The sequence below is a fragment of the Juglans microcarpa x Juglans regia genome, chromosome 4D (genome assembly GCF_004785595.1).
Source record: "Juglans microcarpa x Juglans regia isolate MS1-56 chromosome 4D, Jm3101_v1.0, whole genome shotgun sequence".
NCBI classification, from domain to species: Eukaryota; Viridiplantae; Streptophyta; class Magnoliopsida; order Fagales; family Juglandaceae; genus Juglans; species Juglans microcarpa x Juglans regia.
This window is the reverse complement of record NC_054600.1, coordinates 4,108,737-4,133,891: the sequence shown is the minus strand read 5'-3', so window position 1 is coordinate 4,133,891 and position 25,155 is coordinate 4,108,737. Positions and strand designations below refer to the sequence as shown.

General features: G+C 35.2%; 4 protein-coding genes across 4 annotated transcripts; 3 read left to right on the top strand and 1 right to left on the bottom strand.

Annotated features, from left to right (window-relative positions):
- Positions 1 to 225: 225 nt before the first annotated feature.
- On the top strand, positions 226 to 6,035 carry LOC121259693 (G patch domain-containing protein 8). Its single transcript, XM_041161400.1, has 8 exons — positions 226 to 329; positions 1,079 to 1,167; positions 1,403 to 1,589; positions 2,571 to 2,725; positions 2,972 to 3,115; positions 3,223 to 3,326; positions 3,734 to 3,893; positions 5,686 to 6,035. Exons 2-8 carry the CDS (start codon positions 1,096 to 1,098, stop codon positions 5,764 to 5,766), a joined length of 903 nt encoding a protein of 300 aa, XP_041017334.1. The 5' UTR covers positions 226 to 329; positions 1,079 to 1,095; the 3' UTR covers positions 5,767 to 6,035.
- Positions 6,036 to 7,487: 1,452 nt separating this feature from the next.
- Positions 7,488 to 12,897, bottom strand: LOC121259692 (aspartic proteinase-like). The gene is given in 15 exon segments (XM_041161397.1): positions 7,488 to 7,761; positions 7,895 to 7,983; positions 8,596 to 8,715; positions 8,806 to 8,962; positions 9,272 to 9,336; positions 9,424 to 9,537; positions 9,694 to 9,758; positions 10,085 to 10,124; positions 10,235 to 10,403; positions 10,531 to 10,643; positions 10,761 to 10,855; positions 10,981 to 11,041; positions 11,121 to 11,197; positions 11,200 to 11,481; positions 12,749 to 12,897. Coding segments are annotated over 14 exon segments (1,518 nt in total). The 5' UTR covers positions 11,468 to 11,481; positions 12,749 to 12,897; the 3' UTR covers positions 7,488 to 7,676.
- A 2,587-nt stretch (positions 12,898 to 15,484) lies between these two features.
- LOC121259093 lies at positions 15,485 to 17,142 on the top strand. Its single transcript, XM_041160585.1, has 3 exons — positions 15,485 to 15,621; positions 15,833 to 15,991; positions 16,835 to 17,142. The coding sequence occupies exons 2-3, from the start codon at positions 15,844 to 15,846 to the stop codon at positions 16,975 to 16,977; spliced, it is 291 nt and encodes a 96-aa protein (XP_041016519.1). The 5' UTR covers positions 15,485 to 15,621; positions 15,833 to 15,843; the 3' UTR covers positions 16,978 to 17,142.
- A 3,846-nt stretch (positions 17,143 to 20,988) lies between these two features.
- Positions 20,989 to 25,153, top strand: LOC121259576 (probable L-cysteine desulfhydrase, chloroplastic). Its single transcript, XM_041161208.1, is given in 3 exon segments — positions 20,989 to 22,169; positions 22,172 to 22,474; positions 24,985 to 25,153. Coding segments are annotated over 2 exon segments (1,347 nt in total). The 5' UTR covers positions 20,989 to 21,121; the 3' UTR covers positions 22,471 to 22,474; positions 24,985 to 25,153.
- Positions 25,154 to 25,155: the final 2 nt, after the last annotated feature.

Here is a 25,155-nt window from a genome sequence, read left to right as displayed (position 1 = left end):
TAAAATTAATTTTAGAAAATAAAGCGTAATATCTTTAATGTAAAATTGAATTTAGATATAAAATGTGATTTAATAATATCATTAATAACAAAAATTCCTCCATGGGAAACCTGTTAAATATGAAGAACATCAAGACACGGATGAAATTTAGATAAAGCCCAATCTATTTCAGCCCGGCATATTCAAAAAGTGGGCCAGCTGAGCCCAAATCCCCTTCAATCCCGTATATGAAATATAGATCGTCCAATGAGCAGAAACAGAGCATCGTCGAGTTCCGAAGCAGAGTTGCTCTTCTCCTTCATCGCAACTAGTTCTCTCTCAATATTTAGGTAAATATTTTCGTATATTCCATATTCTATGTTTACTCTCTGACCATTGATAGCTCTCAATTAAAATCCTCTGCACCTGCTATGGAAGCCTCTGTGGACTTGTTGATCTAGGGTTTTGACTTCGATTCAGTTTCTTATAATATATATTCTTTCGGAACTCGTTATTTCATCAAATGCTTTGTTGTGACGGGTTTGATGATTCTGAGTTTTATATGGTTTGGGCATACTTTTTGTGGCATCTTTATCTACCTGAAGATCTTTTCCCAGTTGGAGGAATCACGTTTCTCTGGGGGCCTATTTCTGTATTTGGACAAAAACCCTTGGAAATTGGAGGTGAATTTGTAATGAAAATGACTTTATTATCAGTTGTTTTTTGGTATAAGCTGGGTTAATATATATCAATAATTATCGCTGGGAAATCTGATCTCATTGAAAACCCAGTTCCTGAATTGGTCTCGAACTGTTCAGAGTTATAGTAATATCGATTTTGTTGATGTTGTTGGAGCAATTTATGAATCTATATACTAAGATTTATAAAAGGTATTTCTTGAAGTTAAAATCTGAAAAAATCTTGTAATTCGTCATTATCTTTGGGGCTGATAAGAACAAGTAGCCTGGTGATTCCGTAGTTTCCTTTTTTTATTTTTATTTTTATATTATCATATTGCAACCAAAGAGAGAGTTCAGTAATTTATTGTCATCCGATGAATTGATTCACTTTTGGAATATTAAATTTCTTGTATGCTCAGGGTTTAAGTGATTGAAGATGGACTATCAATGGTTCAATGGTAGACAGGAAATGAGTTCTCGAGATAAACAACAACATGAAAAGGAGCAGGTAGGCAATCAATTTATGAAATGATTTGATTTGTTACCCAAGTCAGCTTTTTTTAAGTAAATGATTTCTACATATCTACTTTCTTTACTTTCTTGCATTGAAATAATTTATTAAATATAATTTATGATTTTTTCTTTATCTATATTAAATCTTGGAACATTTAAGTGGAAAATATTTTTTTTATCCCCAATTTGTTGATGTGTGTTTTCTGCATTATGTGCTACAGGCTTATCAGGACTCTGTTGTTGAGGATTTGTCAGAGGATTTCCGCCTGCCAATTAATCATAGGCCTACAGAAAATGTTGATCTGGATAATGTGGAACAAGCTTCATTGGACACACAGTTGACATCATCTAATATTGGTTTTAGGCTTCTCCAAAAAATGGGATGGAAAGGAAAGGGTCTTGGGAAGAATGAGCAAGGTGTGCTATTAGTGGAACTGCAAATGATTATAGCATATTTACATCCTGTACAATGTAGAATTTTTTTTCACTCTGAATCATTGGCAACCATATCATTGATCTAAATCTATTGCTATTCCCTAACTTAACACTCTTGTTCAAATTGAACCAAAGGAAAAAAGAAACTTTGGGAAGGGAAAACTCAACATACTGACTGTGCAATTGACATATTGGAAAGAAGGGGGAAGAATATTGATGATCAAAATTAGTTTTTTTAGCAAGTATTATCAAAATTAAAAATTGAACATTGATAAGAACTTATAGGTCAGATATGGGCGGGGGCTATGGTTTGTAACGGATCTAGTGTCCATGATCTTCTCCTTTCTATTGTAACCTCTAGCTAGGCGTTTTTTCATGTGTACTTCCTGTGTACCTGGGCCTTGCCTAGTTCTATGAATACAATATCTTTGATTACTTATAAAAAAAAAAAAAAAGAACTTATAGGTCAGACCTCATGACTGGTAAAGAAATATATGTGATGGTGCTACTTAGCTTTCTCTGTATCTTGCAGTTGGAGACTTATGGTTAAGGTTTTAGTAGTAAATGCTAATGTTAAACCGCTTTTCCTATGTTTCTTGTCTCTTTTCAGTACTTCTAATGGCTTTATTTGTACTGATGATTTCAAATCTAGGATTCTCTCCTAGTTTGATGCAATGCTGTTTTGTCACAATAAGACAGATGCCCCTCATTACGGCTAATCGTTTTCTCGGATGATATGTGAACACTGAATGCTAGCTATCGACAAGTCTTACTTTTTATTTATCATAGCTATGCTTTAGGTTTGACGATTCTTTGGGGGTTAATATGCCCCTTTTCAACAAATCATTTTCTTCGATGCTATGTGAACACCGAATGCCAGTTATCCACAAGTCTTAATTTTTAGTTATCATAGTTATGCTCCAGGCTTGACGATTCTTTTGGGGGTTGGGGGTTAATATGCAGGAATAACTGAGCCAATAAAATCTGGTATCAGGGATCCAAAATTAGGTGTTGGAAAACAAGAAGAAGATGATTTTTTTACTGCAGAAGAAAATATCCAACGAAGAAAGCTTGATGTAGAGGTAGATGAGACCGAGGAACATGCAAAGAAGCGGGAGGTATACTTTTGAACTTGTAGTTGCAATAAGAATTTTCAGTAATTAGATAGTGTTGAGGTTGATGCTTTACTTTTTCTGGAACCCACATCAAATAACAGAAGGCTGCATATAGCATATATGTATGTCTTTTGACGGGAATGGTATATCATAGGAGACCATCAAGTTTGGAAGGTCTTGAGAATTTCCTGCAGTTTTTATTACCTGGTGGCTTCTACTGCCTGCTTCCTGCACATTATGAAAATCCAGGTGTTAGCAGAGCGTGAGCAGAAAATTCAAACTGAGGTGAAAGAAATTCGCAAAGTGTTCTATTGTGATCTGTGCAACAAGCAATACAAATTGGCTATGGAATTTGAAGCTCACCTGAGCTCGTATGATCATAATCACAGAAAGGTAAAATTATTTATTTTTGCCTATGTTGTTACTGTTGACGCTTTTTGTTGTTTGTATGCCTTACTGATTTTGTTTAAATCTGAAATACCTTTCAATGAGATTTTCAGCGTTTTAAAGAAATGAGAGAAATGCATGGTACTAGCAGCCGGGATGATCGGCAAAAACGAGAACAGCAACGCCAGGAGAGGGAAATGGCAAAGTTTGCTCAGATGTATATCAATATACTCTTTCCCTTAGTTATATATATTAGTTCACTTAAGCTATGCCTCATTTTTTTTTTTTTAATTTTGTTTTAGGGGTATATGTTTTCGGGGATTTAGATCCCCTAGAGTTTACTCGACACTAGGGTGGGAGAAAGATAGACACATAAAGTGGGTCCCACAACATTTATTGGGCATTTAATGCTGCTCAAGAGAAATTCACACTCAGGCAGCCATAAATGTTGTGGGATCACTTTATATGTCTCTCTCTCTCACACTCTGGGCCCAGAGTGAATCCAAATCCTGTTTTCTGAACAAGGGAAGGACGGATGTCTGATAGGGGAGTTGGGGATTGTTTGTTGTTATTGAGCCTAAATGCATTTTTCTTCTTTCTTTTTTTCCCCTTTTGGTCAAGTAGGGCAGATGCTCATAAGCAGCAGCAGCAGCTGCAACAGCAACAAGAAGATTCTGGGTCTGCCCCAATTGCTACCGAACTGAAAGGTGCTACCGCAGTTGCAGTTCAGGATCAGCGGAAGGCATTAAAGTTTGGTTTTTCTTCTAAAGGTGGCACCTCCAAGGTATGCCTAATCTCTCTTGACTCTAACCTTCTGCTAATTTTAGGATCTCCAATTTGTATTAATGTGACCTTGTAATTTTCTTAGTCATTAGAAAAGAATGATTTCCAATGTGCATTTACACACATAACATTCATACACATACAGTAAACTGTAGTTGTGCGCACGATTCATTCAAATAGAGAACTTTTATGGATCCATATTGAATCACTTTCAAAGTATTTGGGAACATTTACTTTTTTCTCATCCTCCTTGTGTTCAATACCTGTAGAAACTGTTCCGAGTTGTGAACATCCTAATGACTCTTAGGGGTTGTTTGGGAAATAATCTCATCTCATTTTATCTCATCTCATAATTTTCTTTCCAAACATCACTCAAATACAAACACTTTTTAATTTCAAATCTTCAACTTTTTCATCTAATCATTATCTAGTCATTATAACTTTCCCAAACTCCCAAACAAAATACAATAATACTGTTTTTTCAAATTTCAAAATAAAAATTACATTAAAAATTTTATTCTAGCAATATTTTAAATCTATAATATTTTTATTCAAATTTTCCCTCTCCTTTCCAAAACCCAGTAAAACATCTTAACACAAATCATTTCACTATTTTTTTTTTTTTAAGGAAGATGACAGTACCCCAATTTTATTGATAACCTTCACTTATGGTGGAGGAATACCATATACAAAGGGAGCATGGGGTTACAATAATCCCAAAACCAAGCTCCTAAAAAAAAAATGAGATAAGAAAATTAATAAAAGAAGATTATAAAGGGTAGTTAAAGGAATAAAGAACTAGAGTCAATGCTGAAAGCTAGGAGCACCTGCACAATCCAAAGCATGCAAACCAAGCATATGCTTAGGCAATTGAACTAGAGAAGAGAAACTTACCGTGTTGCCCAGGGCTCCAAATGAGGCGAGACCATCCGCTAAAGCATTGCCCTCTCTATAAACATGTTTGAGACTAAAAGGAAAATGTTGCTTAAACTGTAAAATATCATCCCAAATATCAAAATATTGCCTGGGGATTGGGATTCAGTATTAAACCAATTTACAGTAAGGAGAAAATACGATTCAACAATGAGTTCAGAAATACTTAATTGATAACACATAGTAAGACCAAATTTAAGAGCTGATAACAAACCATTTCACTACTATTCACATAATTCTCATCTCATCTCATTCCCCAAGCATCCTTTTAGTACTGAATATATATTTAAACTTTGGTGTCATATAAACTAGATGTATTTTTTTTTTTTGGCCTTCGGGTGTCTTCATTCAAGTGACAATAAAGAATAAAGAGAGAGAGAGAGAGGTGCCCGAGCAGGGGGTGTAGGGAAAGAGTTTAGTCGATTGGGCTCAACGACTGGGAGAGGCAAAATGGAATCAGGATTTGGCCATAAGAAGCAACTCTTTGGATATTATGACCAATCAACATTTGGCGTGCTTGATATAATTTAACTGACTGCACGAACATTTCCACTACCTTTCTCGCCATTGTCATTGTCGTGGCTGAAAGCACCAGAAAACTGACAGTGTAACCTTTTTCAGAAATTATATTGCATGCTTAAAAATTGATTCACACATCAAGGACAGCCAATACATTTTTTTTTTTGAGCGGTAACAGCCAATATAATTTATTCTCTTTCCTCGCTTTTTGGAGTATATTAGTACGTATAACCAAATGGCGCCTGGAGTCAGATCCCGTAATTTGATCTAGTTCTAAGATCTTTGTTTAACAAATAGTTTCTTCTGAATTGCTTGGCTTCTTGTTCTCTCTCATTATACAGAATGCTTTTGGTAGTGCTGCAAAGAAGCCAAAAGTAGCTGTTGCCTCGGTTTTCAGCAATGATAGCGACGAAGAACAGTGAGAGGTTGCTTTCGCAGCTCAGCATCAGCAGTGTACCTTATGTAATGCTTGCATTGCCATATTTATGCCGTTCATGTGATTGCACTGTTAGCAATTTCTTCTGTTTTAACGTTTATGAGACACACGCCCACAAGTTTATGGACTTTTCTTGGATAGGCGTAAAATATCGTTCACATGTTTTTGTTTCCCGTCAAATTGAAAAATATTGATATATGCAAATGATTAATTTGGTAAATTCTATATTGAATGTATGACTATATTGAAGTTGAAGCTTTCATGTCATCAGGATCGCCAGCATACAACAAATGCGTTTCTCACATTTATATAGGTGCCATCTTATGTTAGTAGCCTTTGGAATGGTTCAAAATTATTAGTATTTGCAACGATCTTTACGTGTCGAATCTAATTGTCAATGGTTTCATACTTAATTGGCCAGAGAATCAAAGTTTTAGGTGGTGAACGCGGGGGGGGGGGGGGGGGGGGGGGGTGTGGTGGGGTGGGTTTAGGACACTTCTTAGAGACCATACCGTGGTCAAATCTGCAACTGAAATGGTTTAATCACTAGTTAAACATGGGAAGAAAACAGAGTTTGACCCTCTGTAATAAGAGTTTTTCGCCATCCATGCTTCGCCCAAATGGGTATATTTTCCTCTGGCATTGCCTTAAGGTTGCTAGGATGATACTTGCGAGATAATCAGAAAGTTTTCGAGCAAACAAGGACTGGAGCAAATGTCATACAAGCCACCAAGATATTATTACCCAGGTTAGAAGAATCGTGTTTCTTCAAAAAAAGTTAGAAGAATCGTGTCTCTGTATATTCATATATTGATTGTATCAAGGTATTGGGCCTGAATCATGAGTCATATGCCTACCTTGTTCCCTTTGAACGTGTTGCAAATGCTCTTTGCAGGAATTAGCATCTGTGTTTATCGAGATGTTGAAGGCAGTACTCTGCAAGGGTAAATACATTCCTTGCTACATATCCAAAAGAATAAGCCTTACAAGACTCAGTTGAGTTCAGTTACACACTTTAAACTCAATTTAGATAGGTTCTACATAATTTTCTCTACAACTTAACTCACTATTATTTATAAAAAATTAAATTTAACTTAATATCCAAACGCAACCTGCCCGACTCTTGACTGCTTCCTTGTTGAAACATCGACCTTTTTACTTTTAAGCTTTTAGTGGTTGGTGTCATTTCCTAGAGTTGGGTACTACGTGAAATCAATTGTGACATTTAAAATAGTATAATGATTTTAGACAAGATGTTTTATTGAATTTTGGAAATAGAGAGAAAAAAAAAATAAAAGAATTAAAGTATTATTAAAATATTATTTTTTTAATATTATTATTTTTTGAAATTAAAAAAAATTTGAATTGTTTTTTATGTTTTGTTTAAAAGTTTAAAAAAAGTTCTAATGATTAAATAATGATTAGATGGAATTGAAGATTTAAAATTGAAAAGTGTTTATATTTAAGTGATATTTGGAAGGAAAATAAAATGAAATTGGTTGAGATAGTAATGCATGTCAAATTTACAAGATCTTTATCTCAAACTGGATCTTCTCTCCAAAGATTATTTGCTGCCCCTAAGACTCGAAGAGGATAAGATAATCCTGTATGGGTTTTTCCAAAACTTACCTAGGGGCTAGGAGTATCCTTCATAGGTTTTGCCATCAAATAAGCAGATAAATGAAACAATGTTCATCACGTACAAAGTTTAGGACAATTTGCTTTGCAATACTTCAAGCATCCATACGCACGCACTTCCCCATATCCAGAAATACTATCTACTAACCATCACGTGGTCCAAACCAAAATACACTACTTAAACAACAAACCACGAAACCTGCGGGATTGCCAGAAATTACGATCACTGAATAAAAATAACTATACATTTTCCGGTCACTAAGCAGCTTCGGCGAAACCCAATCGAAGATTACCAAAGTCAAACACTGTGTGGTAAACACCCATAAACACATCTCCAAGAATCCTGCAAGCATGTAGTTTCTGAATAAGCAAATGCACATAAGCATGAATGTCAACATGCATTAACACTAGGGGTATCCATGTATGGGTATGTGATATCTGACATGAGCACTAGTAAAAGTTAAAGATAAGAATACCACAGAGGACCCCGTGGAGGAGGAACATCTAGAGCCATAAATCCACTGATGCAGACAGAAGCAAGGCCTTCTCCAGTTCTTAGAATATACTGAAAGTGAGGCAAGTAGTTACAGAACAATAACGATTACTTCTCCAGAATTATGGGAATAAGCAAGAGACACAATATCTTTTTGTATAACAGTTTTACTTTCTCAAACTTGAGGGTTGATAATTGATACATCCAATGTGAAAAACTTCGATGTCTTCTCAGGTAAATTACGATACCTAGATGATTTACTTTGCAATGTCACACATGAAGAGCAAAAACTAGATAAGATTGGTAAATTACAATGAGTCGCAAAAGAGAGTGGTGAAAGAAGTGTGTTTTAACTTTATGCATAATCAAGATTAAATAGACGTCCGAAAATATTACCTAACTTTTCATCTACTTAATAACCTATGATTTAGTCTCTAAACTCAAAACTTATTCTCGTACTCAATATGAGATATCAGGAATATTGCTGCAAACCTCTGGATGATACTTTCCCAAATATTTTCAAACTATAAGAGTGGTCTGAAGCAAATATGTTCCTGAGGATGCCTAACGCTCTTGATGTACTGTATTTTATTGCAGAAGTGACAAATCGATATAACAAGCACATTACAGCAGCATCATGAACTAGAAGAAAGTATAGAGAAATTTGTTATGTCAAAATCTAACCTGTTCTGGAGTGAGGTTGAAAGTTTTGTTCGCGATAGTGAATGAAATATTTGGCATTCCTGAAATGCTAGCGCATCCTATTACTGATTCTCCTGCTGGACTTGGCAGGCTCTCACACAGCTAAAGATCAAAACCAATGTTTAACAATGATTATTGATATATAGCTAACGTTCACTTCTTAATAGTGTCTATGGTTTTAGAGTAAGCCACCTCATTCACATATTTGAGTACTTTGTCCTTGGTTCCTTTTTGTCTTAGCTGATTTTGGACCCAAATAACAGTCATCTCACAAGCAGTGCACAAAAGATCATCCTCAGGTAACACTCCCTTCCTGTTTTCCTTCTCAACCACTGTCTCAATTCCATAGCTGCATAGAAATTGGTTTGATTGTCAATTAGATGAACTGTTTAAGAATCCCCACTGCATCATGAGACTACAACCCCCATGATCCTTTCACTGGCACAAGAAAAATTGAACATATAGCGAACCTGGTTGATAAAGGGATTCAGTGAGAAACCCTTCATCAAAGCCCAATTGACATGAAAATCAAGATACATTTGCAAGAAACAAACTTCTTTACTAGGAAGTATTCCCCAATGATGTAAACTGCCAATATGAGGTGTACAAAGGCAAATATTGAGAATAAATAAGTCATGAAGCAATATTAACTCCTGACTTTGCATACCTAGCCCCATTAAAAAGACATAAACCAATCTGTGAGCATATTTTGTCAGGTTGTACCTGCAAATCAACGAAAATTGTATGTTGAGATGTAAAACGGGATATGTATACAGAGTACAACAAGAAGTAGATGTAAAAGCAACTCACCCCTGAGATTAAGAGATCCCAAATTAAGTCTCCATACTGAGCTACAACTTCCTTACATTCTGCACTTACAATTCCTTCGGCTCCGATGGCATGGTTTATTTCAGTCACAATAGGCTAGAAATCATTGTCATCAAATAATAATTTAATCCCAAAAAGCAACTAACAGAAAAAAGATGCTAAGAAAAGGGAAGAGAAGAGAAAAATATGATTAATCAAGCCTGAAGTTCTTTTTGAAAATCATGTGATTTTTCAAATGATGAAACAACATACAGTTGGTCCAGCAAGTAAGGACGTTCCTGAATCCACAATAGCAGCACAGCCCCACTTGCAGACACCTAAGGTAATTATTAACAAATTAATATACTTTCTTGTCTGAAATTAGAGGTGAAAAGGTAATTGGGGTTTACAACAAGTTCAACATTCTACTAAGGGATTAAATGTAAGGTTCAAAATTGCCAATCAAAGTGTTATTTTCCCTCTGTTAGTAGTAAGCATCAATTTCCATCAACTTTTAAGCAGAGCATGTAGATAGTTATTTGCAAATTAGGATGTTCAGCTGTTTCTACTCGTGACATCCCCTCAAGTACTTACTTTGATAACGATTTGGAAATGCTCTTTAAATATAAAATAAATTACCATATATAAGGTACTACAAAATCACCTGTTGAATGGTTCCCAACAAGAATATCTCCCATTTCAAACTGAAATCAAAGAAAAGAAATTTTGAAGAAATGAATATACCATTTCCACAGAAGCGAGCACATGGAAAAGGACAACTTTTCCTAGCATTATTTTTACAAAATTTTCATACCTGCCAGTAACCCTTTTCAGTGACTGGAGCATAAGTGTGGTTTCCTTTGAAGTGCTTCCGATCAACACCACCAAAGACAATCTCACCACCCTCTTTTGCATCAGGATCCCGGTTAAGCCAGAAGGAGAAAACCTCCTCCTTTACAAGACCTTGCTGCACCATATTGTACCTGTATTCTTGTAACAACTCAGTCTAACAAAGCACCAGATAATTTGAAGAGAGAAATGTACCGTTCTTTATTCCAGGAAGAAACAATTTTGAGGACAAAATTTCATATCAAATTACAAAGAGCATACCAAACTGGCACAGCATCCCCAACCGAAATCTCCTGAAACCCTAGTCCAAGTATTCCATCAAACTTCGCCAACACAAATGTCAGACTGCCTTCTCGTGTAGCCTCAATGAAAACCTGAATTTGAAGAAAGAAAAATAAAATATTACATGCAAACTGTTACTGTGGCCACAAGAAAGAGCAGTTTCAAGAAAAACTTCTAAAAAGACAAAAAGAGTGGGGGTGGGGGCCCACTTGATCCTTGACAGTAAGATCCCCAACTTCAACATTGTCTTGACTGAAGAAACCCGCAACAGATCCAGATCCATAATTTATTTCGCAAGATTTTCCTGGATCACAAATCAACAATTATAGATTCAATTTCATGTCAGGACCACCTTTGTTACATCCAATAGCTTTTATCTGCACACAGTCATCAACACAATACTATAAAAGCATGAAAGCAATAAGTTACCATTCTTTTTATATGTACTGGACCAGCTTGACCTGTACCTAGAATGGAAATAGCAAGCAATCTGGAAATTTATGGTCAATACATACTTCTGTATTTGTGGATACTGGAAGATGACAGGAACAAAATGGAGCAAAACTTACAGAAAAATAGCATTTTGATGATGGAACCCATAGATTGGAACTGCCAGTATCAAATATGACAGTGAAATTCTGAGGGGCGTGCCAATTCCAATCTCTCCAAAATATTGAGCATCCAAATAGTTCTTCAGAGTTACTATATCTTCATCTGAATTATGCAGATAATGGGGCATACCCACTATACCCTCTCTTGATTTCTCTTCTCTTGTCATTCTGGCAGCATTGATACTGTGAAGATCCAGGCGCCGCTTCTTCAAGCCAATCCTCAAAAGAGCATTTGAAGAAGCGGGAAGAAGTGAGCATGTCAAAGCCCATAAACAGAAAGCCAGAGAAAGATACTTATGCCCCATGCTCACTGAGATCCCTGTCAATAAGGGTCATTAAGAAGTAAGTGGCATAGCCATTTTATAAGGGGAACAGGGGAGATAAGATGCACGATTCTGGTGCTATCATAACATCAGAAAGTGCCATTTGAAGTTGCTTTTAAGTATCCATTAAACTGGATATACAGCAAGTAAAAAAGCATCACAAAAGGAATAAATCGCAAATATAGGATTCGGATGCTTCCTTTTTTTTCTTTTTTAATAGGTAATCAAGAAGTTTTATTCGTGAGATATTAGGCATAACCCATGTACACATGACGTATACAAAAATAATACCTAACTAGGGATTCGGATGCTTCCTAACAAGTGGACATCACATCTTGCAATGGAGGACATAATAGTATAACAAAACCTGATTCTACAATATCCAAAATTGCCTACTAGAAATCTATCAGTAAACCAGGAAGTAAAAGAAGATGTATTTCAAGAAAACACCAAGGCATCAATGTTAAACCAAGGCAATCAAATCTCCAAGAGGACAGTAGGATAAGTATTCACCTTTTTTGGCTCAAACTAAGGACATCAATATCAGAGTTACACTCGTCTAAAAATTAAAGAAATTATAGAAAACTTTTAAGCTCCACTGCTTCCAGTTAAGGGTATATAGGGAAGAAAAAGCAGCTACGGGATCTTCACTAGCAAACTGATCAGCTAAGCCACAATAGTATGCACCACAAATAGTGGATCAAGGAGCCCCATCAAAATATTTTGGTGTTGAATACTTAGTTTCCAAAATTTTGGGGGAACTCAATTGTATAAGAAAAGGGAAATTGCTTTTGGCTAAAGTTGAAGGTAGGGAGATAAGAGACTCGAGCAGTGGGTTACTGAGAAGATTACACAGTAATTCATCGCCCCTTATAACAAAATAAATTATAATCCCATCACTATGGCATATTAAGCTAACTGTACGAATAATTTGACTACAAAAACAACTAAACATAGACCCAAGCAACGCCCCCGAAGATTCTATCGCAAGTCGAAAAGAAAAGGAAAAGGAAACTATGCCGAGAGAATTTCATCCAAAGAGTTTAAAAAAAAAAAAAATTATGCTGAGAGAAACTAACAACTTGCTGAAACTCGACATACGGTTAAGAGTGTCACAGCACAAAGAAAGGAAGAAAGAGAAAGATCTATAACGAAAATATAGAAAAGATCACTTGGTGTTGGGAATCAGCATGTACTATGATCACTTCGCCCGTGTGATGCTGCTCTTGTTGATGAATAGAATACAAAGAGTAGAGGTCAAACGTTGCTAAGCTTGAAGCAAGTAGAGAAGCCGCTGAAACTGAGATGATGGGTCTGAGTAGTTTCTAGACAATCAATCAGCATGCACAGGAGGGCACTAAAAGGAGGAAGATAGATAGCTAAAAATCCTGAACTTTGTCTTCAACCACGTAAATATCTGGTTTAGTAAGACAAAATTAAACTATTTTATTTCATTTTATTTCGTATAATCATTATAATTTTTTTAATTTTTTACATAAAATATAATCAATAATTCAAATTTTTTAAATTTTAAAATAAAATTTATATTAAAAAATTATATTATAATAATATTTTATTCAATTTTTAACAAAATATATCATCTCATCTAAACAGTTTAACCAAACGAAGCCTATTAAAAACATGGAAAGCCACGCTCCCGGCAAGGCAAGGCTTTTCTTACCAATGATTTATCTACAACAGAAATGTTTTGGATCTCGAATTTGGGATTCAAATAATATCTCGAATGATTTTTTTTTCTTTACTTAATGATTAAAGAAGTATTTTTTAATAATGTTGTGAATTTTTTATTTTTATTTTTAAATATTTATGATGATTAAAAAAATACATGAAAAAAAATAAAAATAAAAATAAAATACACTATTCAATAGACTTATTAGGACTCCTTTTTCAGTAGCCATAACGCTTCTCTTTTATGTCGCATGAAAGATGGAGTGATACTAAAATTGATTGGTAGAGGTAATAATAGACATGATTCTCGCCTCTTTAACATCGTATCTACAAACTATGTTAAAAAATAATTAATTAATTAAAAAAAAAAACATCGTATCTACAAACCAAGTTTACATCAATCAGATTAGTTTTTGTAAATTTTCAAATGAATTCTAATACTAAATGTAGGAATATTAAATTAAATTCACCGATTCCTGTTCTTTTCTGACCGAAGTAACTAATCCAAATTCGAATTTGAGTGTACTTTCAAGAGATTCCCACTTGGCTATAACCCCACCAAATTTTCAAACTTTATTAAGATGAATGGCGTTAAGCTTAACAGTAGGTTATCCCTTTAAGTTGCATTTGGATGTTGAAGTGAGTTGAGTTGAGTTGAATTGAGTTGAGTTGAGATGATAAAATATTGTTAGAATATTATTTTTTAATATTATTATTATTTTGAGATTTGAAAAAATTAAATTGTTTATTATATTTTGTATTAAAATTTAAAAAAGTTATAATGATGAGTTGAGATGTGTTTAATAACCAAACGTACCCGTACGTTTTTTTCAGAAAATTAATGTTTTAGTCACAAAAAAAATTATATAAAAATAAATTTATAAACTGATATTGTTTGATGTAATACATTAGATTGTAAATTTATTTTTATCATAAAGTAAATCTAATGTATCATATAAAAAAATCTTGTCAGTCTGTAGATTTATTTTTATAGAATTTATTTGTGATTGTAGCAATTCTCTATCACAAGTCTTATGATATCATGCATATGCTGTAACATTTGTCATTGTCCTTTTCTTCCAAAATGACAACCGCTCTCAGACTATGTGGTATGCATGTGGTACTTGTATATAAAAGAAACTATGCATATGCTAATGAACATTTTGTCATTTCTTTTGACTCCCATGATGTATAAAAGATTAATTTGCAGCAAAACAATGAAAACAGTAGCTAGTAACCTTGCTTATCTTTTGTGGGTTTGGCGTGGCCAGGCAATAACCAAGAAGTTTCCCCAAGATGTGAAGGTTTGGAGGGTGGCATTCAAATTTAAGCTCCTCTGCCAATTTTTTAAATTTGAAAGCAAAAATAAAAAGTTTCTGAATCATGATGTCATGTACTTTCTGAATCCGGACATAAAAAATATAAACGGTTGTTCTTGAGATATCCAAGTAAAATGATAAACCATGGTTGGACTTATTTGAAGTCAGCATGATAGGCTATCATTTTGATCATCTCGGACTGTTAGAATACTAAAATGAGATAAGATGAGATGAAATAAAATGGTTTTAAATGAGTTGAATAAAATATTACTTTTTAATATTATTATCATTTTAAAATTTTAAAAAATTAAATTGTTTATTATATTTTATATAGAAATTTAAAAAAGTTGATGAGATTGTTTAGGGCAAAAATGAGAGTTAAATCTACAGAGTTGTTGGATTGTTTCCACAACATTTAAGTCTTGTTTGGTTATGCAGTTCAAATGAGATAAGATGACATGTTTTGTTGAAAGTTGAATAAAATATTTTTATAATATTATTTTTGTTTTGGTATTTGAAAAAATTAAATTATTTATTATATTTTGTGCGGGAGTTTGAAAAAATTATAATGATTATATAAGATAAGATGAGATGAGATGAGATAGTATAGTTTTGTGTAACCAAACCAGCCTAGGGAGGGATATAGAATCATTATAGATAGCTCATGGAAATTAAAGCTTCATTTGTTTTCACAATTCCTCATAATTCATTTCATCTCATCTAATCATTACAACTTTTCTAAATTTCTACACAAAATAAAATAAAACTTTTTTAAATCTCAAAATAAAAGTAATATTAAAAAAATATATTTTAATAATATTTTATTTAACTTTTAACTTTAATTTTAACTTATTTCATCTTATCTTATCTATAAAAACAAATTAGGCCTAAAATTGATGTATCAAATCGCATAAACGAGAAAATTTTATAATTAATCGGTATATATGGACCAAACTTTTAAAATCAGGCCCAGCCCATTATTACACTTCTATTTATTTTCGTTGGAACTTGGGCCTTGGCTATAGAGAGCATCGGGTATACGGATCCTGCGGCACGTATCCTGCCATTGTTACTGAGAATACGATATAGAACTCTTTGAGTCAAGCTGCCAATCGAAGCCCCGGCCAGGTACGAAATTTTCTGTCTACACTGGTTTGTTTCTGCTCCAATTTTAAATATGCTATTGAATTGGTTTGTTTGTCGAAATTCATCACTTAAATCAAGCTGTGCATATGACCCTTTGGCGTGTTTTCCATCCGGGCTTTCGCCAGTTTTTCTTTTGCTTTATAAAGAACTCACATTTACGTATGGGCACATTTACTGGTTTGGGTTGTATCAGGAAAGTGGTAGATGGCATTAAGACGGTTTTTTGGGTTTTCCGATGGCGAGTTGATGCGGGCAGATGCAAAACCTTGTTCCAGATTGACGAGACAAACAGCTGGGATTTTTACAGTTGGAGGAGGATTAGCATTTTGGATTCTTTGTAGATTGCATTATGGTTCGTACTATGTTTTCTCTTGGCTATTTATTCTCTGGGGATACTGCATTTTGCACCTTCAAATTACCATTATTTTTTCAAAGTACTCACCCAACCAAACGAGTAAAATGGGTCTCCTTTGGTTACATACTAAAAGACCATAACTGTCAATTCACCACTAAAATATCAATTTTCGACGATTTGCAACATCGATCAAGATCTGATAAATAGATAGATGAAAAATGGGACATACGGCACAATCATGACGGGTCAGATCTTAGTCAGTTGTTCACATTGTCATAAGGTGGTATTTTAGGGTGCAAACCGGCAGTTTTGGCAATTAAGGTGCAATTTAGAATAACAGTGATTATTTGAAGGTGAGCCCTCAAGTTCTTTGGGGATGCTAACATTGCTCTCTTTCAAATTTTGATGTCTCCTCTACGTTTGATATTTTGATAAGTGATTGATCTTCAATTGGAATTTTAGTGGATATCATGTTTGTATGCTAAACTTTGGTGTGGATATTCTAACCTTTGCAGTGAAATACATCACCATTAGGACCTTATCCCACCTTCTTAAGTTGTTACGTATTTTTTGTAAATTGTATAAAGTATTGCTCCAACCAAAGACATCGAAGTAAAAGAAAATAACAAACAATGTGAATCTATTATCTTGACTACAGGGGCCATTTATGATTTCGTAAATGAGTTTGAATCTCCTAACATAACTTTCCATCTAACAAGTTTAATCTACTATGGTATGCTACAATTTTTCAGATCAAATACACTCATGAAGAGATTGCCTTATGCTTTTCTCTTATATTTGATAAAAATCATTATACATTTGGTTGTTATGCTCATGCAGGTCCCAGAATTACGGTTCCTAGAAGTCTTCGTTGGGCAACTTGTGGAGCAGTATCGGTCAGCTCAACCTCCGCTTTACTGGTTCGCTTATTTAGTCCTGAATGTGAACCCCAGAACATAGCTGCTTATGACAATAAAAAGTAGTGCTAGGTTGAAGCTCGTCTTAATATGTTTTGTCAGCTTTGTATGAAGGCCAAGATGGACAACTAAGATTTAATGTTCTTGGCATGCTATGTTGTTGTTTAAAAGTGCACTGTTTGTCTCTCATTGGCAGGTTTTGATGACCAGGTTCCTAAAATGTTCCTCTCATCACATGAGCAAGTTGTCTTTTATTAACTATTTCCATACAATTCTCGTATAAAAGACGTCCAATGTAAAGCGCGAGTAAAAATTCTTCCGTGATCGGCCATGTATTTCCAAACATGAAAGTTCAAATAGCCGAGTCCATTGCTAAACTCACATCTTTAAGCAGCCAAGTGATTTTTATTTTTTTAAAATAAATAAATAAATATATTGGCTAGTGTTACTTATTAAATGGTGCGGTCCTAGTTGGTTGTCTTGAGGATGAACAATTTCTTGATTGGATTGTTGAGTCATCTATTGGGGGTGTATCCTACAATGTACCTGCGAATAGTAGTGAAATAGTTTGAGTTAAGATATTTTATGAGGTTTTGAGAATGAAGAGAAAAAAAGTTGAATGAAAATATTATAAAGTTAAAATATTATTAGAAAATATTATTTTTATTTTTAAATTTAAAAAATTTGAATTATTTTTAATGTTTTGTTTGAAAGTTTAAAAAAGTTGTTGAAAATCTCCAATCTTAACGTTCTATGCATTCTCTGAAAGGGATAGGTGAAAGAAAGCAACCTTTTTGTGAAAATAGAGCTGCTACTAGAAAATTGACAAATAATTAGATGCCATATATAGGGTGCAATTGCGAAAGATAGAGGATGGTGATGAATCTAGCTTCTGTGCACTTACAAAATAGCTACGGAAAACTATGACAAAAAAGTGCAGCATCAAGGAAAATGAAGGGAATGATGGTTGTGGTGGGGAGTGACTCGTAGGAAGTGCCCAAAACGACGCAAAGGTAGGGAGAGATGCAAAAGATCTATGTTTATTTGTTTAACCGAGCTCAATTCATCTCATTTAATAAGACTCCATCATTACTTTTTTAATTATTCATAAAAAAGTTACATTCATCTCAATTTATTTCATACATTTCAACCTAAAAAGTTAAAATTTATCTCAATGGAACTTATAAAATACTATTATTTACAACTCAATTCAATTTATCTCAACATCCAAACGCATCAAAAAATGCGTGTGAGCTTCACAGACCAATGGAAATGGTGGAGGCGGCTTGATTTCTATTTGTTTGGGAGAAATCAATTATAATGATATAGGATGCGTATATTGGCAAGGGATAACGAAATTCATGAAATGCGAAAGGAAAGTTGAAGAGATCTAGTAAATGAAGGGAGTTATCGTTGGGTTGGCAATCGGAGGAAATATTCTTGGCATCCGCCACTGTGTGCATCAGCCAGTTTGCACACCTTAAGTGGCACCCATCGCGCTCTCCCCATCACACAGTTCCTCTCATTTGAAATTTCATCTGAAATTTCTTTTTTTCTTTTCCCTTTAGAAAAAAGTTCTCCACCCAGAGACTTCATCTTCAACCTCACCCCGATCCCAAGCATGTCAGCTACTCTAGTCCGAGCCCCCAATCCAATGCACGTAAGCTGCACCCAACAAGAGAGAGAGCTGATGAGAGAGAGAGAGTCAAGATGAGAGAGAGACGATGAAAGAGAGAGAGAGATAGAGAGCCGGCAAGAGAGAGCTAATAAGAGAGAGAGACGCCCTCTGGAGAGAGAGAGAGAGAGATGATGAGAGAGAGTGGATGAGAGAGAGGTGCATTTTGCATAAATAAAAGAAGAAAAAGACAGGAGATCGTCACGTTAGGTGTGCAAAATTACAAACTATTGCAGTGGCTGATCCCTATCAAAACTCCAATCGGAGAGAGTCCAGAAGGGCCCGAAGTTGACTGCCTGAGCTGGAACTCCTTGGTTGAAGGGCACGTAAAACGATTAGCCTTTTACAGGACCAAGCATCGAACCAAACCCGTTGTACGCTAACTGACGAACCGACCCTTACGTTGTAACAATTAATTGGAAGTGCATGAAAATCAGGTCTAGCCGTTGACATTGAAACTTCAATTCCAAAACATCAACTTCAAGTGATGCACATTACATGTCTTCACATTTAAGAGCGCTTTAACACTTAGCCAAAAAACAAAAGCGCTTTAACAATTGCAACAACGTAAAAACTCTTTGGCGTCGTTCTTCCCAAAGAGTAGTAATTGGCAGTGTTTTAAATATCATACGGCCGGTATTTGCCATGCCGGCCATTAGTCTAGTACAGATATTTTATATATTTTATATTGGCTCAAATATTAACTGTATCGATTGATATTTTAACTTATAGCAGTCTATATTTCGGCCTGTATCAGTCAATATTTCAACCTTTAATTTTTAATTTTTAATTTTTTTTTATTTTTTCAAACTACAAGCTCATTTCTTAATCCTCAATTCAAATTAAGCTATTTATAATTTATATATATGTATTTATATATAATTTATTCATATATAGAATATTATTTTAGAATATAATTTATATATATATATAATTTATTTATATATTGACTATCTCGAAACGATACACGAAATGATATTGGTATTAAAATATTTCGTTTCAATACTTTGGCCATTACGGTATCTAATACAATATTCAAAATTGTTGTATATGATATTCAAAATATGGATGAATATCATTGGTGTATAATATTCAAAACATTGGTGATAAGTCCCATGCAGTCAGAGTGACAAACACGAGTATGAATATCTATCATGAAATGAATAGTTCGACATAAATCTCATTTTATGCGTAATCACTTGATCCATCTGCATCATCATCATCCCGGATATCATCTGTAACTTTAAAAAAATAGGGACCGATCGAGATGGACATAGATCGGGCAAGTACCTTAATTATTATCTGTCACTTTCTTTACGTGGAGGTTTACAAAAGCCAGCCAAGCAAGTGATCGAGGAGTACGAGCCAATAGGCCGGTTTGGAGATTGGGCATTGTAATATCAGCTCCATTGTAATGCAGACAAAATTAGAAAAAGAAGCCAACCATTTCAACATCGAAATCTCCATCCTAAAACAAACACCGTCCATTGTGGAGTTTTTCACTTATTTTATAGGCTTTGATGCGCGCCTACAGCTTCCTTTACCTTTCTAAGTTTCTTACCTCTTCATTCAACCAAAGATCACCACACTTTTTTTATCATCTATATTCATGTATCAAAAAATAACATATTTAAATAATAAATAATAAATAATCATTTGACGATGTATATATATATATATATAAAAGGATCATCATGATATATAGTTAATGAGATGAAGATGAATAACATTACTCTACATACATATATACATATTAATTTTGTGTGTAAATTTCTTTCTAACTAATATAAAGCATCATGATCTTGTGCTGTATGATTGTATAGGCGACATCAATTATAAGAACAGATTCTCCATATGCAGGAGACATGCATGGCCCTTTACACGCTAGTGGGAGTCTTGCAAGTTTACAACTTGCAATTGCAAATTAATGGAAATCACAGTCACCTCACTCATAATTTTGCTCCCATTTGTTCTCTTTTGTGAATGAGGAATATACCTCCTTCACAAAAGAGAACAGATGGTGGCAAAAAAAACTTGAAAATCCCATCAATAAGTGATAATGTGGGGTCTTGTAAGTACTTAATTTCATTAATAAATAAATTAGGGTTAGGTTAGAGATAAATCTTTGAATATTCCCCAACTAGAGATGGGACAAATGCTATTGCAAAATCATTGACCTTTCCGGGAAAACAAACATTTCATAAGAAAAGAAAAAAAAAAAAAAAGAGTAAAACCCCACCACCTATAAAAAGTTATTAAAAACACAACATGAAATGAGCATATATCCTAAGCATACACACGTGTAACCTTAGCAAGGCCAAGATCCACGTGCGTGTCATGCCGCGAGTACATCCGAAACGGCGCCATATGACTCGTTTATTGACTGAGTTAAGAGTTGGGTGGAGCTCTCATGGCTCGCACTTGTCCTCGTACCAGCCTATTTTGCCCTCTCTCTCTCTGTCTATCTTTCCTCATTCCCACTGCTGCTCACACTCCTCTAACCCTCTGCGAACCCTATGCCTAGCCCCACACACCATGGCCTCCAACCACCTCAACGGTGACTCCCACATCCTCCACCACCCCAAAAAACCCAAACTTTCTTCCTCTTCCACTTCCACTTCCCTCATCACTCCCTCTGAAATCCAATCGGAATTCTGCCACCATGATCCCTCCATCGCCCGCATCAACAACGGCAGTTTCGGTTGCTGTCCGACCTCCGTTATCAAGGCCCAACAGGTCCTACAGCTCGAATTTCTCCGCCAACCCGACCACTTCTACTTCAACTGCCTCAAGGAGGGGATTCTAAAATCTAGGACAGTCATTAAACAGCTCATCAACGCCCGCCACGTCGACGAGGTCTCCATCGTCGACAACGCCACCACCGCTGCCGCCATCGTCCTCCAACGTGTCGCCTGGGCCTTCGCTGAGGGCCGTTTCGACAAAGGTGACGTCGCGATTATGCTTCACTACGCCTACGGTGCTGTCAAAAAATCCATCGAGGCATATGTCACCCGCGCCGGCGGGTGCGTCATCGAGGTACAAATGCCCTTTCCTGTTAATTCCAACGATGAAATTATCCATGAGTTTAGGAAGGCATTAGAGAGAGGGAAAGAGAACGGGAGGAAAATTAGGCTGGCTGTGATTGATCATATCACTTCCATGCCGTGCGTGGTGATCCCTGTGAAGGAACTGGTCAAGATTTGTAGGGAAGAAGGTGTTGACCAGGTTTTTGTGGACGCGGCCCATGCCATTGGGTGCACTGATGTTGATATGCAAGACATTGGGGCCGATTTCTATACAAGCAACTTGCACAAGTGGTTCTTTTGCCCACCTTCCATTGCTTTTTTGTATAGTAGGAGCTCGCCCAAGTGCTTGGACTTGCATCACCCTGTTGTTTCTCATGAGTATGGAAATGGGTTGGCCGTGGAAAGTGCTTGGATTGGAACTAGAGACTACAGTGCACAATTGGTGGTTCCAAAAGTTTTGGACTTTGTTAATAGGTTCGAAGGCGGTATAGAAGGGATCAAGAAGAGGAATCATGATAATGCTGTGCAGATGGGGCAGATGTTGGCCAAAGCGTGGGGACCAATCTCGGGTGTCCTCCGGAGATGTGCGCAAGCATGATCATGGTTGCGTTGCCGGTTTCTTTGGCAATCTCAAGTGATTCGGACACTTTAAAGTTAAGGGCACATTTGAGGGAGAATTTTGGTGTGGAAGTGCCACTATACTACCGGGCACCAAAAGATGGTGAGGTTGGCGTGATAACTGGGTACGCACGGATCTCCTATCAAGTCTACAATAAATTCGAGGATTACACCAAGTTCAGGGATGCAATTAACAAACTTGTTTGTGATGGTTTCACTTGCAATCTTCTTTCTATTTGAAGAGGTATGTTTTGCTTTCTTTCATCCATTTTATTTTTGATGGCTTGAAAGCCCCTGATATAGTCTACAATTCCCTTTCCTTGTGTTTACTTCATTTGCTTTTTGTACAGTACAGTTAGTTCTCCTATCGGATGTGTGCGTGAATGCAGAGTTTGTATGTGTTAAAACTGAAAAATATCAATCTTTAGGTATGCCCATTACACGTATAACTGTACCACCAGAGTTAAAGAAAGCATTTATAATGTTCTCATAGAAGTAGCAGATTAGGGCTGTCAAAAAGCAATAGCATTAAAATCTGTATTTAATTTTGTTGTTTAATTGGAAATTGAGTCATTTTGTTTATTTATTTTTGGAATGAGCATATTGTTTTTCCCTTTCCAGGTATGTGAACTTCACATACAAACTACAAAGGCTATTTTTTGGGATTTAAGTGATTATGCTGCTCTTGCAGCACACCTGTTTGACTTCGCCTTCTTTTTAAGCAAGCTCATTTATCCTTCTCCACCATATTCTTCTATTGAATATTTTTTTACTCTCCATATTTAAAAAATCTTCACGGGCTCCTTCGAATTCCTAGACCCTCCACAACACTTCTTATTCTCCACCTTGCCTCCTACCAACGAGATATATACCCTTAAACAAATTTTATTACTATAGATTTACTAGTGCATTTTATCTAGTTAATTCATTGTTATGTCATGGAAAAACGAACCCCCTCATACAAATGTTTCTTCAGGTGGCCCGTATCAAGTACAAAACTTTTCAGGAATTCATACTAGTACAGTTTTTTCATTGATGTTCGAGAAAATGTGTAAGGGTCTTGGTCTTGGTGGTATACTCCCTCCAGGTCTAAGGTTTGAATCCTCTTCGGTACAAACAACTTCTTGGGGCCACTGTACGGAGATAATTTCTTCTTGAATTTTCTGATGAGCACTTGCCAGAAACTCCTTATCGAGGGTATGTGCATCTTTGAGATTAATTAGGACTTTGTTCTTGGACACACTGGTGCCAGGAAAAAAAATTAAATTTACTTATAAAAAATTCATTAATTATATTTTCTCATAAAAAATATTACCTTGATTTAATTTGAACCCAACAACGATGATAAGTGGTGATACTGTAACACCTTTAAGCACCATTCTGATCATAATGTGCAATTAGACATTAGTTGTTATATCAAATATCAAGGACTGCATGGAGTGATATTACTTGTTCTATTTTGTCTTGCATATTTTAAATATTATTTCAATCCCTGGCTTCCTGAAAACACGGATTGATTGCTGCTGAACAAGAAGAAAAATATCTTTTTAACGTGGTCCCTGCATGCCCCGTTTCAAATGGCAAGTGTTGTTTGTCATTTAGCTTTGCTTTACTAGTATCTTTCCAACATGCTCTTAGATTTTGATGTCACCATATATTTTTTTGAGTCTGAAATCTTATTTATCATTTTAGGCAAACTCATTTATTCTTCTCCCTGGCAAGAGTAGTTAGTTACTGGTATCTTTCCAAATGGTTTTTCCTAGAGTGCTTTTTTAAGTCTGTAAACTCTAAACTAAATTGTTTTTCTCTCTGTGCTGTCTCGTATCTTGAATGAGGACTGCTACATTCACAAAGAAATTACATAAAAACAATCTTACAAATTGATGTGGCTTCATCTGATCCGTTAGATCTATTTTATAATAAAATTAACTTTACAGTCTGACGAATCACATCAAGCCATATCAGTTTGTGAGATTATTTTTGTGTAATCATTTTGTGGCTAGAATATTTTCCATCTTTAATTAGTTATGCCATTGGTGTCTGTTTTGCTATTCTGCCCCATTTGGATAGTGAAAGTGTTTCATCTCATCTCATCATTACAACTTTCTCAAATTTTCATACAAAATATAATAAAAAAATTCAACTTTTTCAAATTTCAAAATAATAATAATATTAAAAAATTATATTCTAATAATATTCTATTTAACTTTTAACTTTTATCTAAAATTATTTAATCTCATCTCACTATCCAAACCGCACCTAAATACTAGGATCAGTTTCTGTCCCCTTTTGAACTTCCTTGTGCAGTTTGAAGACTGCCAACTGAGATTGAAACTTCTTTCTAATGTTGTGAATGTAACATGTAAATTCTCAGTACTGTTGTCAGCTAAGAAAATTAGTATTTGTTGCTTTTGTAGTCAAATGTAATGGAGAGCAAAAACAGTTAACTTTTGTGATTGTTTGTGAGTAATGATATGCACACAACACATTGCACAACATACAATGTTATAAAATGAGGATAGTTACTTTTATAAGATGTTTTACAAAAATACCTTTCATTTAAAATATAGTCGTGTAAAGTGTTGTGAAAAATATTGTATATAAATCATTTTCTTTTGTTGATTTGAGTTTCTAGTAGAGATGTTTATATATGTGTGAGTGTGTTGGGCTGTAAGAGCTATTTGCATATGTTTTCTGACTACTTGACATTTGGATGCTCTTTAACATTTGAACTCAGGAGTTGACTTTTGCCGGGGCCCAGGAAAGCTTTGGGCACTGAAACGACATTGGTGGGAATTTTGTGGGCAAGTATTTGTCACACTTAAATTGAAGTATTTGTCTCCTAAAGTTCTTGCTTTCACGGTCATAAACCACCATCTCCTCAATGCAAAAGCACAAGCAATCTTCAACGATTCTCTTCTCTGG